The 16,304-nt window shown below is 40.1% G+C and overlaps 1 protein-coding gene across 6 annotated transcripts in view; it reads left to right on the plus strand.

Annotated features, from left to right (window-relative positions):
* SPAST (spastin) overlaps positions 1–16,304 on the plus strand; it is a 64,040-nt gene that overhangs the window by 28,066 nt on the left and 19,670 nt on the right. For all 6 annotated transcript variants that reach the window (XM_054987632.1, XM_054987648.1, XM_054987664.1 and 3 more), the window contains 5 exons: positions 3,037–3,130; positions 4,229–4,303; positions 5,269–5,340; positions 6,924–6,999; positions 7,275–7,366. In XM_054987632.1, coding sequence (XP_054843607.1) covers positions 3,037–3,130; positions 4,229–4,303; positions 5,269–5,340; positions 6,924–6,999; positions 7,275–7,366 — 409 coding nt within the window. The remainder of the gene's footprint in view (positions 1–3,036; positions 3,131–4,228; positions 4,304–5,268; positions 5,341–6,923; positions 7,000–7,274; positions 7,367–16,304) is intronic.

A 16,304-nucleotide genomic window follows, 5' to 3' on the forward strand; every position in this document is an offset into this window, starting at 1 on the left:
CTCTAGTTTCTGAGCAAAGGGCCTACGAGGGGTGGGGGGACTTAGCAAAGAAAGTCTCGTAGAGCTAAGATGTGTTTTAAAATGTTTGTTCTGAGCACAAAAGATGTATGAGGATATTGAGAAAGGGAAGTACAGAAGACAAAATGCAACTTCTAGCTAATTCAGAGCTTCCAAGGATTCTCTGGTCTTTTTGTCTGCCTTGTAAGGTAGTTCAAACATTCAGGGATTCATAGCTGAAACAGACAAAAGTCCCCTTCTTGCTAGCCCTTATTTCAAGAGTTTTCATGGGAACTGGGGGGGGGGTCATCTATGACCAGATTGGCTTTCTGTTGACGTTCATCTCCTTCCCTCCTATTTGTCAGGCTCCCTGGCAGGCATCTAGGTATTTACATGACCTGCCTTCTCACATGAAACATAGTTTTGGTCAGGGCTTTTTTTCTGGGAAAAGAAGTGGTGGAACTCTCTGGTACCAGATGCGTGTGCGTTTTGTGCGCATACACTCCCAGGACCGTGCAATGATGTCACTTCCGGGAAGTGACATAGTTTCCTGGAAGTGACGTCATTGCATGGTTCCCGGGAGTCTCTCAAGTCTCTAAAACATTTAATAACATAATTGATATTTACCAGCCATACTAATAAAATTATACCAGATTCAAAATGTTAGTAGTTCAGAGTTCTCTGCTTTGGACATACAGAAGAGAGCATGGAACGATAAAGGCATAAGAAATGCAAACATTAATTACTACATATCAGAAACACCACTAGAAGAGAAAAAAAGACAAACCCCAATTCTTTAATTGCTTTATCCTCCTCATCCAAAAGTTCAAGCCACATATCATGGAATTTTTGCCAGCGGGGGTTGCAAAGGGCCCCTTTCCATGGCTTGTGCAGGGGCTGTCCAGTGAGAAGGAGGGCAGGCGGGACGCTGCTCCCCACAGCAGGGAACAAGAGAAGGGTTAGGGTTAGGGATCCTCATCTGTTGAGTTTCTTGCTCCTAGTCAGATTAGGAAAGGCTTGGGACTGTTAGGCCAAAATAAGAGGGCTCCCAAGTTCCAACTGCCTGGAGGGGGGGAAATCCAGCCCCTTTAATGGGATGTTATTTATGTGCATGCTATGAAGAGCTTCAGCTGCTCATTGTCATACATTAAACCACTATTAAAGGGACAGGACTTTTTTCTCCAAGCCAGTTGGCAACCTTACTAAATATGGGTTGCCAACTCCAAGTTGGGAAATTCCTGGAGGGGTGGCAGGTGTCTTCAACGGGGTATAATGTCATAGAGTCCACCCTACAGGCAGCCATTTTATCTGAGGGAGAACTGATCTGTGATGTCTGGAGATCAGTTGTAATTCTGGGACATCTGCGACCCACCTCTTGCTTCTCTCTCAGCACACCACGAGGCTGCTGTGTACATAGCCTCTTTTAAAGCAAGTCTGAGGCTTCTAGTCTCTATGGTAGCTTTACCATAGAGACTAGGAGGGATACTCTTAGATCATTGCTGCCATTTCTGAAAATTCAATCAGCTGGCAGGAGGGACTTCCCTGGGAGATTGCTGGGCACCTGGGAACCCTAGCTGCCTGGCCTGCTCTCCCAGGGAGGCTCCTTCTGCCTCCAGCAGGGGAAATCGAGGGAAAATCAAGAAGAATCAGGTGGGCAGGGCCACCAGTCATGTGACAATCTTGAAGATGTTCCAAAATGGTTTTCTTGGGCGTTCTGGCTGAAAAAAAGCCCTGGTTTTGGTCAACTTTGATGTGAAGTTCTGGGGGAAAAGTGAAAAATTTTATGGGGGAGAATGTGTGAGAATGTGTTTTCCCTTTTTAACTGAGTCCTTTTTTCAATGAAAAATTTGGACATTCTGGAGAGTACTGAAAAAAAACTTCTGTGAAATATTTTCTTTTAGAATGAGTGAAATGCTCTTAAAGATGCATGCTATAGACAATACAGGTCTTAAATCCAAGATGCATTTCTGCACTGAGAAGGATGCCTAATGTTCATGGGGAGCATGCAAGGCTTTCATTGCTTCTCAGCTGTTGCATGCCTTCTGTTGTTTTTGTTCCTTTCTGTTTGAGCTTTTCACCTCTTTCAAACCACTGTGTTAAATTATCATAGATTGGGTAACATATAGCTCATTGCCTAACTGATTGGAGGGGGAAAAGGTCAAAAGATCAGAAACAGCACCAAAGCCTCAGATGAAAATACTGAAAGTCTCATTGAGAACTGAGCTCTCTTTAGCCAGTAGCTACAAAAGGAGGAAGACAGAATCTATCTGGAACTACATCTAGCTGTGCAGATATTACTATTGACCCTTTGTGTGACCTTTTTCTGACCAAATAATGTGTTATTTACCACAAAGCTTGTGTTTTCTGTTTAACTTCTTCTTTTCCTCCTTTTTTTCTTTTCAGATAGCAAAAATTAAGATAAATGTGCTAAGGTAGCATAGGGCGCATCAGTGTGCAGTTTCCTCTCAAATATTGGGTATATTTGCAATTTTGTTTGCAGAATTCTAACGAATGTATAACTTAAATTCCATAAATAACAAGTATTTGCAATTTTATATGCTAAGTTTTTAAATGATACACTTTATGTTATTAAAATAACATTAGTTTGGATTTGATAGGACAGTAAGTATTGTATGTGTTTCAATTTCCCCCCAGAATCTAGATCCCCCCCACAACCTGGTGACTTCAAAATATCCTGAAATTTTACAACTCGGGGTCAGTTAAGATCCTCATAATATTGGCCTTTCTTGTGGCTCAGCAGCAAAAAGGTGGACATTCATTACAGGAGTGACCTTGGGTTATTATGTAGAAAAAGCTAACTAGATTTCTTATAGGGGAAGTAGTGCTTTTTCCAAGTAGAATTAAGTTTAGGCTGAAATATAAAGCTACATTCTACGAGTATTTTAGTATCTATTGTGGGTGACTTCATAATTTTGATTCCTTAAAAATGGCATTGTTGAGAGACGTGAAACTAGCCAGCTGCACTCCAGAAGAATGAGATGTCTATTGTTACACTAATTGGTATTCTGTATTTGTTAGTGGGCCATCTGTTAAATTTGATGATATCGCTGGGCAAGAGCTAGCAAAGCAGGCGCTACAAGAAATTGTTATCCTTCCTTCTCTTAGACCTGAGGTAAGCAATCTGTTTTCTTTCACTTTTCATATTGCCCATGCAAATCTTGTGTTATGTGATAATTAGAATATAGTTTATCTCAACCTTGTTCATTCACAGCTTTAGATATATTCATGTAACATCTGCAATCAAAATTACTTCCAGAGAAACTTAACAGTTTTTTCCTGTCATTTTCCTAATAATTGGTAATGAGAATCACAATTCTTTTTCATTATAGTCCAATTGGGTTGATAGTAATTATGACCATTCATTGGTGAGAGACTGATTCAGTTGCATATATATGTTCATAAAAATATTTTAAATGTGAATGTACTGCATTTACTACTGTATGCTCTATAATGTGTAGTAGCTAACTGCATGTTGTTAATTTGAGTTTAAATGATTCCTCCGCATCTCTTTGAAATTGGTTATTTAGTTTTGACTGTTCTATCACATCCATAATGTTTTACCAAGTATAAGATGACATGTCCCTCTCCTAGGAAACTTACAGCCTAAAATTTGACATAAGGGAAATGATGGGGGAAGAGGAGAAACAGTGATAAATAGTGAAAGTGTGCAAATTTGAGCAGCATACAAACCACTTGCAGAACACTGAAGCTATTTTATTTATTTTACTTTATTTATACTCAGCTTTTCTCCTCAGTGGGGACCCAAAGCCATTTATGTTCTCCTCTCTTCCATTTTACCCCTATGAGGTAGATCAGACTGAGTGTGTAACTGGCCCAGGGTGACCAAGCAAACTTTCTTGGTGGAGTGTGGATTCAGACCCAGGACTCCTAGATCCTAGTCTGACATTCTAACCGCTGTGCCATGCTGGCTTTCAGATGTGACAGCTAGATGAACCAAACATGATAATATTTAAATTTGTTTGGTCCTTCTCTGTTTTCTTTGATATGGATTGTACTGGCTATCTCTTATGTGCCCTTCCTCCCCATCATCTGTTTCCTAATTAAAGTGGAAATAGAAGGTCCTAGGTTGGTTCCAAATCTTTGTATCTTAAATGTCAGGGGGTTAAATGTAGTCTGATAAATTGCCAGTTTATGTTAACTTATATTTGTATCATTTGTCACAACAGAATAACTCTACCACTCTTCTTAGTTGTTTACAGGACTCAGGGCTCCTGCACGTGGATTGTTGTTGTTTGGCCCACCAGGAAATGGGAAGACTATGCTGGTGAGAAATCATTTTTCTGTGGCAAACTTTTAGTTAAGTCATATTTTTTCAGAAATCTGTACAGTTGTTTTACATAATAGTGAAAAATTGAAGTTGCCTGGTCTCTGAAACAGCAGCATTTTTTAATCTAGTTGGACTCACTAGAAACATGTTACATGACTGCATCACCATGTCTTGCTATGAGAGCTCTTCATGTGTTTGCCATAATTTTTTTGAGTGAGAGCATTTGTAGTTATTGGTAAATCAGCAAATCGTATTTTTAGACTGAAAAAATTGTATCTTCTGAAGTTTACTTTTGCATGCCTAAAACTGCATATTGTTTTCAGAGGAGAAAAGGGTAACTACATGCTTCTGAAACACAGAATTCTTAATGTTTGGATATTTAGGACTTGACATTAATTTACATTGTGTTAATATGCAGATATTTTTCTTCCCCTTACATTGGAAATGAGCTGGATAACTTCATAAAAAATTCCTTCCTAAGGCATACTTTCAGTATTTTGCTATGTTGAAAAGGCACTTGAATAAACCATTGTACTAAGCTGCTTTCAATAATACTTGGCAAATAAGAGATTGCAAAGTTTCCTGCTTACTTCGTTTCATGAAATAATAAAAATAAAAAATGAAATGCAGCCATTCCCTTCATAAACTTATGTTTACAATTGTGATAAGATGGAGGATGTTGTAGTTCATACTTTGGAGACTAACCTGAATAGGCCTTTATTCAGTTGTTGAAAAAATTGTGATATGTAATTATTTGTGGATAGTGTTAAGTTTTTAGAAGTAGAATGCTTCCAATTCAGTTTCATACTGTCTGCAATGAAACAGTATATTGCCACTTCATTGATACAATATTTTGATTTTTCTTTAATGGCACTTTATTGTTCTGTGTTACATATTTCAAGTAACCACACTGTAAACTCTTGTGTATTTTAGCTCCAATTTGGCATTTTCTCTCTTTCTAGGCCAAAGCAGTGGCTGCGGAATCTAATGCAACCTTTTTCAGCATAAGTGCTGCAAGTCTGACATCAAAATATGTAAGTTAATTGCTTATTCTGGTTGTGCACTTAAGAAAACACCCAGGGAGGCCTTGATTTAATAATAATATAATAATAATAACATTCGATTTATATACTGCCCTTCAGGATGACTTGACACCCCCTCAGAGTGGTTTACTAACTATGCCATTATTATCCCCACAACAAAACACCCTGTGAGGTGGGTGGGGCTGAGAGAGCTAGAAGCTGTGACTGACCCAAGGTCACCCAGTTGGCTTCAAGTGGAGGAGTGAGTAAGGAATCAAACCTGGTTCTCCAGATTAGAGTCCCATGCTCTGTCAACCGAAGAAAGGGCTTTTTTGGTTGTGGCGCCAAAACTACGGAATTTTTTCCACAGAGAAATTCATCTGTCCCCCTTGATCATTTTCTTCTGCCAGCAGATGAAAATGATTGTTTCTTCTGGCATGCCCTAACTGATCACCTCCTCATTTGTTTTTAATGACTGGTTATATATAAATGTATAGTTTTTAAAAGTTGGGGACTTGGGCATGAAAACTACAGGGAAATGTGCCATGTGAAAGCCCCATTGCTGCTTAGCTGTATTGGCAGCAGCAACAGAGAATCTACACAAGCTTGTTCTCTCTGCATACCACTATCTGGCTCACTGCTGCTTTCACAGGTCCTATACGGAGCCAGACTTTGTAAATGTTCCACCTGCATTTTCTGGCTAGAAAACAGCTTAGTGCAAAATTATATTACATGAAGTTATGGCTAACTTCTCTGACAGTTTTTAAAATTAAATGTATCTGTAGGAGGTTGCATTTTTGAATGAATTACCAGCAGGACAGAAAAGAGACACTTAACACCTTCCTCTCAGGCTATGTTTCTGCTCCAACTGCTCTTTTCTTCCAGACTGCTCTTCTCTGCAGCCTCCTGTGGCTGCTTTTCATTCTTAAAAATTGTGGGAAATGACTGCATATAATATGTAGTTTGGGCATTAGAGAGGAAAGGGTGACTGACTGGGTGTAGCAATGACGAGGCATAATCCTACTATATCCTTTTTCTGCCTACTTGCTAACTTAAGCCAGGAAGTATTTGTGGGAAGGAAGAAATGGACGAAAAATATCTTGGTGTGTCTCTGTCACCCTTTCTTCAGTTTTGGTACCTCAAATCACCCTTTCCTCAGTTTCCCTCACTTTTTAGTTTTTGTCATCAAAAGTACCCCATCGTGAAAATGAGTTAAGAAAATGAAATTTGTCAGCCTGTTGAGAAAATAAGTTTTTCTCTGTTACAACCATGAGGGTTATTTAGAGCCAGCTGCAGTATTTTTAGTACATTGAATATGCTTCCTAATTACAATTATTTGGAAATCTTCAATTGCATTTTTGGAAAAATAAGGATGCCAACACTTCATTTCATTGGAACTTTTAAAAATACATGACACACAATAAAATGGAGCTTAGTGAAAGAATGCAAAGAACATATCATGTACTAGCAGTGAGTTAATGTCATAACTCATAAGCATGTGGAATGGAGTTAATGGTCTTCTCATGCAGCCAACTTTTGTTAAAATTAAGTTTGTAATTATGTATTTTCTAAAGTGAGTATGTTAATGCTCATAGGTTGGTGAAGGGGAGAAATTGGTGCGTGCTCTTTTTGCAGTGTCCAGAGAACTTCAGCCTTCTATAATTTTTATAGGTAAGAGTTCAGTATTTGTTTACTAAGCTGCTCTAGTTATTTTTACATTAAATTTTAAAGTAAGCTGTTATGATAGAAGTTAACCTTCAATTTAAATTTTATCTTGCTTTTAAGAATGTGGCATGTACAGTGTTGTCCAGTTAACTGTAGAAGAAAAAATGCCTATAGGTATATGTTCTGTATACCAAATGTATAAAATTATTTTTATTTGGTAGCTCTTAAATAATTTGGCATCTTTGATATAGAAAATGTTAGTGTTCCCACTTTATTTTCAGATGAAGTTGATAGCCTCTTATGTGAAAGAAGAGAAGGTGAACATGATGCCAGTAGACGTCTAAAAACAGAATTTTTAATAGAGTTTGATGGGGTAAGTATTAGACTTGTGTTTATCTTAGCTGGAAGCTGTCACTGTATTCTAATTGTAGCTAGTTCATGTCTGGCTCATTGTTTCGGGTATTTTGGCAGTTGCTGACTCCAAGATCCATCATTAAATTTAAGGAACTAGTGGTTAGCAGTGATATTTCTGTGAAGTTTTTTGGTAATAAAATCTCTGATTTATTTATCTCATTTAAGTCCCAATGGGGACCCAAAGTGGCTTCTCTCATTTTATCCCTGTGAGGTAGATTAGGCTGTGTGTGTGTTACTGGGACGGGGTCACACAACAGACTTCCATAGCAGAGAAGGGATTTGAACCAGGGTCTCCCAGATCCTAGTCTGACACTGTAACCATTACACTGCACTGACGTGTTTCGCCAGTAGTAGTATAGTTCAGGAAGCAGAGGTGTCTAGTGACATAGGGAGTCTTTCCTCCAACATTAAAAGATGCTTTCATTCATACATTACTTAGAAAAATCACTGGAGAACAGTGGTAGGGGAAACTGTCATCCAATCCCATTCTGGCTTTTCTGGACAAGGTAATTAAGAAAGTGGTGGTGGAGCAACTCCAATTCTTCCTGAATGACACATCTTTCTTTGACCCATTTCAGTCTGTTTTCAGGTCTGGTTTCAGAATGGAGACAGTGCTGATGACTTTAATTAACTCTGAATGTAGAGAAGTGTTTATTCATTAACTTCATTTATACCCTACCTTTCTCCCCAGTGGGAACCCAAAGAGGCTTACATCATTCTCCCCTCCATTTTATCCTCACAAAAACCCTATGAGGCACGTCTGGCTGAGAGTGAGTGACTAGCCCAAGGTCTCCCAACAAGAGTCCATGGCAAAGCAACAATTTGAACCTGGGTCTTCTAGATCCAACACTCTAACCACTATACTACACTGGCTCTTATTGTACTTCTTTGTTGCTTCTTGAATTTATCAACAGCCTTCGATCTGGTAGATTATACTGTCCTGCAAAGACATTTTGTTAGTAGAAGTAGGTGTTAAGGGGTGTGCTGTGTTGAAAATGTCAACCCAGTGTGCCACAGCAGTGAAAAAAAGGAGATCACAGTACAAAGCAAAGAATAAGAAATAACCACCATGATAATCTAACTACTACTATAATTTAATCAGTTCTCCTGTGAAATGCAACTATATCTATATACTCTTTGTGTAAATATACAAAATTGCCTTCTCATCATATACCTATTCAAAAGCTGCTAACATTAACCAATTGAGATTCACAAAACTTGCACAAGATAAGCAGTATATAATGCACTTCAATAAACTGCTGCCTTCTGACCAAAACAACTCCCCCCAAACAGTCCGAGGGTTAGTGTTTGTCAGTTGCAGATGGCTGTTACACAATGGGTGACTGGCTAATTATAAATCCTGTTTCTACCAAGATCTTCATCAGGTGTGTAGCCATATACCAAAGTGAATCTCATATGCTGTAACAGATTACATGCCAAAAACTCTAGTAAAATTGCTTACAAAATAACTTTTAAATATAATTGTAAAGCAATACTTAACATTGCACATAAACAGCATACCATCAAAAACCCATTTTCATTGAGCCACCACATTCAAGCAGCCTGAATACCTGACCCAACAATATAAAACATGGTACGAAAACATTTACAAGGTATAATTTGCCTAAGTTTTAAAATTTACCAGCAGAGTCAAGTTGTAACCAATTACAATAAAACTATTTACAAGATTGTAATGCAGAGGCATTCTTATATAACACATTTCCAAAAACACTTTTAAACACAAATTCTCATTGAGCCTCCAAAATCAAGCGGCCTGGATAGCTAACCCAAAAATGCAAGGCATTATGAAGGAAGCCAATTGCATGCTATTCACTTGCTGTAGTTTTAAAGATACCTCATTTTCACAAACAGGATCCAACAGGTGTTGCTGTCTCCTACAGAAGCTCCAACAACCAAAACAAATGATGGCACCTGTTTCAAGTCTTTAAAGGAAACACGAGAAATTCAAACAAAAATTTAACCCGTGGGGTACAACAGTATCCAATTTGTAAATCCAGTATGACTCTGGTTTCAATGGCTCCGTTTGCATGTCAATAGTACTATCTGTCTTAATAACATGTAAAACAGAATTCAGTAGCATTGTAGTAGTAGTTAGATTATCACAGTGGTTATTTCTTGTTCATTTCCCCACAGCAGAGAAAAAGGCAAACTGTGCTGGGGATTATTAGAAAAGCAATTGAAAAAAAAACAGCCAATATTCTTACACCCCTGTATAGGTCAGTGGTGCAGTCTCATTTGGAATAGTGCATGTAGTTTTGGTCACTTTAAATCAAAAAGGACATGGCAGAGCTGGAAAAAGTACAGAAGAGGGCAACCAAAATGGTTAGAGGTTTGGAGCAATTTTCCTATGAGGAAAGGCTGAAGAGTCTGGGACTCTGGAGTTTAGAAAAGAGATAACTAAAGGGGGATATGATAGAGGTTTATAAAATTATACAAATAGAGAGGATAAACAGAGAACTTTTTCTTCCTCCCCTCATACTAGAACTCGAGGGCATCCAGTGAAGCTGATGGTCAGTAGAATCAGACCACACAGAAGGGAATATTTCTTTACGCAAGTGGTACATGGAATTCACTACTAGAGGATGTATTTATGGCCATGGGGTGGGTTTGTGTGCCATCAAATCACTGCTGATTTATGGAGACCTCATGAATGAAAAACCTCCAAAATGTCCTAATGCTAACAAACTTTCTCAGATCTTGAAAACTGTAGGATGTAGCTTCCTTTATTGACTCAATATATCTCATTTTGGATCTTCCTTTTTCCTGCTGCTTTCGACTCCAGCATTATTGACTTTTATACAGTGTCTTGTCTTCTCATGATGTGACCAAAGAATGATAGTTTCCATTTTGTCATGTTAGTTTCTAGGGAGTATTCAGGCTTGATTTGTAGGCTAGAACACACTTATTTGTCTTTTTGGCCGTCCATGGTATTGGTAAAACTCTTCTCCATCACCACATTTCAAATGAATCAATTTTCTTCCTGTCAGCTTTCTTCACTGTCCAGTTTTCACATCCATACATAGTAATGGGGAATAACATACTGTGGGTTACTTTGATTTTAAGGAACCTTAGGGATTTTTTTTTAGTTCCCTCATAGCTGATCTTCTCAGTCTCAGTCTTCTGATTTCTTTGTTGCAGTCTCCCTTTTGGTGGATGATTGAGCCAAGGAATAGAAAGTCATGAACAATTTCAATTTCTTCACTGTCAACCTCAATTATGTGATTCCTCAGTAGTCATTACTTTTGTCTTCTTGATGTTAAGCTGTAATCCTGTCTTGGCACTTTCTCTTAAACTTCTTCAGTAGGCATTTCAAATCTTCACTATTTTCTGCTAGTAACATGGTGTCATCTGCATATCTCAAATTGTTAATGATCCTTTCACCAGTTTTTCACTCCACCTTCTTCCCAATATAATCCACCTTTACTTATATGTTCTGCATATAGGTTGAAAAGAAAAGGAGATAATATATATCCTTCTCTGACACCTTTGCCTATTGGAAACCATTCTATTCCCTCATATTCTGTCCTAACAGTAGCCTCTTGTCCAGAGTACAGGTTGCACATCAAAATAATCAGATACAGGTTGCACATCAAATACTCAGAGTACAGGTTGCACATCAAAATATTTATTTATTTATTTATTTATTTATTTATTCAATTTATATACCACCCATCCCCAGGGGCTCTGGGCGGTGAACAGTTAAAATCGATAAAAACAAAAACTAAAATCAGTATACAAATAATAAAACAAATTAACAAGGTGCAGTGGTGGGGAGAACCTTCCCCACCCCAAAGGTGGGAGGCCGACATGGCACCGCCCCCTTCAATCACCAAACGCCTGGCGGAACAGCTCTGTCTTACAGGCCTGGCGGAACGATAATATGTCCCGCTGGACCCGGGTTTCCATTGACAGAGTGTTCCACCAGGCTGGGGCCAGGACTGAAAAGGCCCTGGCCCTGGTTGAAGCGAGGCGGGCTTCCTTAGGGCCAGGGACCACAAGTAAGTATTTATTCGCTGATCGGAGCAATCTCCGGGGAACATACAGGGAGAGGCGGTCCCGAAGATATGCCAGTCCCAACCCACTCAGGGCTTTAAAGGTAAGAACCAACACTTTGAACCTGATTCGGAATTTAACCGGAAGCCAGTGCAGCTGGCGCAGGACAGGTGTGATGTGTGACTGGTAAGGTATACCAGTCAGGACCCGTGCCGCCGCATTCTGGACCAGTTGTAGTTTCCGGATCAGGCCCAGGGGTAGCCCAGCGTAGAGTGAGTTACAGTAATCTAGCCTGGAGGTGACCGTTGCATGGATCACTGTAGCCAGGTCCTGGGGCGTCAGGTAGGGGGCAAGTTGCCTGATCTGACGAAGATGGAAAAATGCAGACTTGGCAACCGCCGTGACCTGGGCCTCCATCGATAGGGAGGCATCCAGAAGCACACCCAGACTCTTTACCACTGGCGAAGTTGCCAGTGGTGTCCCATCCAGGGCAGGGAGCTGGATCCCAACATCTGGCAGCCCCCGTCCCAGCTGCAGGACCTCCGTCTTCACTGGGTTCAATTTCAGCCTGCTCTGTTTCAACCATGCCGTCACAGCCTCCAAAGCTCTGGCCAGATTGTCTGGGGCCGTGTCTGGCCGGCCGACCATCAACAGAAAAAGTTGGGTGTCATCCGCGTATTGATGACAATCCAGCCCAAACCTCCGCACCAACTGGGCGAGGGGGCGCATATAGATGTTAAATAACATCGGGGAGAGTATCGCCCCTTGGGGAACCCCGCACACCAAAGGGTGACGGGGCGATAGATCTCCCCCGAGCGCCACCCTCTGTCCCCGACCCTGGAGAAAGGAGACCAGCCACTGTAAGACTGTCCCCCTAATCCCCATGTCGGCAAGGCGGCTGGCCAACAAATCATAGTCAACCGTGTCAAACGCTGCTGTGAGATCAAGTAACACAAGCAGCGCTGACCCGCCTCGATCCAGATGCCTGCGAAGGTCGTCTGTGAGGGCAACCAAGGCTGTCTCCATCCCATGGCCAGGACGGAAGCCAGACTGGAATGGGTCCAGGACTAGAGCATCATTCAGGAATTCCTGCAGTTGTACCGCCGCAGCCCGCTCAATCACCTTACCCAGGAACGGGAAGTTCGACACTGGGTGGTAACTGGACGGGTTGGTGGGGTCCAAAGATGTTTTTTTCAGGAGGGGCCGCACTACCGCCTCCTTTAACACTCCTGGAAAAACCCCAGAGCTCAGGGAGATGTTAACAATGGCCTCCAAATGGTCCCGTAGCCCCTCTGAGCTGGCCTTCACCAGCCAGGATGGGCAGGGGTCCAGAGGACAGGTGGTTGGCCTCATCCCCTGCAGGATCCTTTCAACATCGTCCTGAGAGAGCAGCCTGAAATGGTCTAATACGGACCCAGAAGACGGCCAAGGGGTCTCCAGTTCCCTTACTGTATCAACAGTGGGTGGCAGGCCACGGCGAAGGGACAAGATTTTACCCGCAAAATAGCTCGCAAAAGCCTCGCAGCCAATAGTTGAATTAAGAATTTGGTGGTCTCCCTGAGAGAGGGAGACCAAGGACCGAACTGTTCGAAATAACTGAGCTGGGCGTGAGCTAGCGGACGCAATGGAAGCAGCAAAGAAATCCCTCTTTGCTGCTTTCACTGCCACCTCATAGGCTTTCATAAATGTCCTATAAGATGTTCTTGCCTCTTTGTCGCGCCCCCGCCTCCACACTCGCTCTAGTTGTCTCAGAGACCGCTTCATCTGGCGAAGCTCCTCGGTAAACCAAGGAGCTACCCGTTTGCGGGCTTGGAGAGGACGGCAGGGGGCAATAGCGTCGATGGCTTCGGAAAGACGGTCATGCCAATCATCCACCAGCTCATCTAACGTACTGCCAGGGGGCATCGGATCCCGCAGAGCCGCCTGGAAACCAATTGGATCCATAAGCCTCCGCGGGCGAGCGTAAATCCGCTCACCGCCCACCCGGGAAAGGAGTGGCATGCTCAGACGAGTCTTCAGAACAAAGTGATCTGACCATGGCACTGCATCATAGGCATCCAGGACCACCATCATCCCTGCCCCAAAAATCAAATCCAGCGTGTGACCTGCTTGATGTGTGGGAGCCGAAACAAACTGGAAGAGTCCTAGGGCCGCCATGGAGGACACCAGGTCAATGGCCTGCATAGAGGCATCGTCGTCAGCATGGATGTTGAAATCCCCAAGAATTGGAATTGTTTGTAATAGAAACATAATTCATGGTAACACATTCATTTTAACTGCCGCTATTCTTCCCAGCCATGACAGATTTAGTTTATTCCATTTAATCAAGTCTCTATCAATCTGTTGCCATAGCTTTTCATAGTTATTCTTAAATAAATCGATATTTTTCGCAGTTAACTCAATTCCAAGATATTTAACTTTATGTGTTACTTCACAATCAGTAAGTTCCATTAATTCTTGTTGCTTTTGTTTAGTTATATTCTTGCATAGTATCTTTGATTTCTTCTTGTTAACATAAAATCCAGCCAGATCTCCGAACTCTTTTATCTTATCAAGCAACTTCGGCATGTTTTGTATTGGATCTTCCACTATAACCATCACATCATCCGCAAAAGCTCTAACCTTGTAGGTAAATTCTTTAATCCTTATGCCTCTTATAGTATCATCTTCTCGTATTTGAATCAATAACAGTTCCAAAATCAAAATGAACAACAATGGAGATAATGGACACCCCTGTCTTGTACCCTTTCTTATTTCCAATTTTTTTGTTAAATCGTCATTTACTACAATTGCCGCACATTGGTCTCTGTATATTGCTTTTACTGCTTGAATAAAATCTTTTCCCATTTGTAGCCTTTCCATTGTAGCAAACATAAAATTCCAGTTCAAATTATCAAAAGCTTTTTCTGCATCCACAAAGAAGAAACCAACTTCTTTTTCACAATGTTTATCATAGTATTCTATAGCATTTACTACAGTTCTCAAATTGTCTCTAATTTGCCTGTTTGGAAGGAACCCTGCCTGCTCTTCTGCAATGTACTCGACTAACCAGTCCTTTAATCTCCCCGCCAAAATTTTTGCAAAAATTTTGTAATTATTTAACAATGAAATAGGACGATAGTTCTTGACATTACTTAAATCTTGATTTTCTTTTGGTATCAATGATATGTTGGCCTCATTCCAAGACTCTGGTATCTTTTGTCCTTTTAAAATTTCATTCATTACCACTTTCAAAAAAGGTGCCAGTTCATTCACCAATAGTTTATAGAACCTAGCCGTAATTCCGTCTGGGCCTGGTGCCTTCCCTAATTTAGTCGTCCGAATAGCCTCTTTTATTTCCATCTCTGTTATTTCTGCATTCAACTTTTCCTTCCATTTTTCTGATAATATTGGTAAATTAATCTTGTTCAAATATTGATCAATAGTGTCCAAATTCACTTCTTTTCTTTGATACAGTTTTGCATAATACTTTAAAAAGGCTCTGCTAATAGCCAATTGATCTGTTAACATCTTGCCATCTTCTTGGATCTTGGTTATTACTTTTTTCTCCCTTTTCTTTTTCAGTTGCCATGCTAAATATTTCCCAGGTTTATTCGCACCTTCAAATGACTTTTGATTCAATTTTTTCAGTTCCCACTCTAATTCTTTATTGTTCATTACTCTCAACTGTTCTTGCAAAATTTTTATTTCTTGATACAACTTCTTCTTCCCTGGTCTTTTCTTTAATTGTAATTCCTTGGCCTTTATCTTTTCCATAATTTCTTGCCTTTTTTCTTCTTTTCTCCTCTTATCTCTTGCATTTAAATCCATTAAAGTTCCTCTAATCACTGCTTTATAAGTGTCCCAAACTTTGTGCGTTGAAACATCTTTATTTAAGTTGTATGGTATAAAGAATTTGGTCTCTCTTTGTAGTAGCACTATATTTTCTTCTAATTGCAGCAAATCTTCATTTATCCTCCATCCTCGTCTTTTGGTGCCTTTCCCAAATTTCCACATTACTGGGTTATGATCTGAGCCTACTTTAGGCATTACTTCCACATCTTTAGTCCATACCGCCAGATCTTTAGAGGCCCAGATCGTATCAATTCTTGATAATGTCGAGTGTCTCGCCGAATAGAACGTGTATTGTTTTGTTTTAGGATTAATTCTTCTTCATACATCTTCCAAATTTTCCTGATCTTTAATCTCAAAAAAGGATTTTGGCAAAAGTCCTTTTTTGTGAGCACCTTTCGTTTTTTTATCATCGTCCAAATTTGTTACTCCATTAAAGTCACCTGCCAAAATTATTTGAGCATATGTTAGTCCATCCAGTTGGTTCTGTAAATGTTTAAAAAAGTTCTCTTTAGCACCATTAGGTGCATAAATCCCAATCAAAAGTATTTTCTTTGTATTCCAAATTATTTCCACTGCTATATATCTAGCTTCCGCATCATTTAAAATCATTTTTGGTTGCAGCTCATCTTTAATATACAAAACAACTCCTCTTTTTTTCTGGTTTGACGCAGCTGCAAATTCTTTCCCCAGTTTAGCAAATTTTAAATATTTCACATCCTGTTTCCTAATGTGTCTCCTGCAGACAAATTATATTACAGTGTTGTTTGGATAGCCAGTGGAAAGTGGTTTTATGTTTAGAAGGTGAGTTCAGTCTGTTTACATTCCAAGATATGATTTTACACTCCATGGTCAAATTTTAGATCTTTTGGGTCTTTTTCATAGTCCTTTAGGAACATTTCCATCTCATGTCCAGATCTGAGTGTTCTTTTGATCTCACGAAATTCAAAGCTCAATCCTTCTGGTATTTCTCATCTATATCTAATGTTCAGTTCTTTCAGCATTTGTATGAGTTCTCTGTATTTCTTCCTCTCCAACAAAACCCCCCTAGG

The sequence above is a fragment of the Eublepharis macularius genome, chromosome 1 (genome assembly GCF_028583425.1).
Source record: "Eublepharis macularius isolate TG4126 chromosome 1, MPM_Emac_v1.0, whole genome shotgun sequence".
Lineage (NCBI taxonomy): Eukaryota > Metazoa > Chordata > Lepidosauria > Squamata > Eublepharidae > Eublepharis > Eublepharis macularius.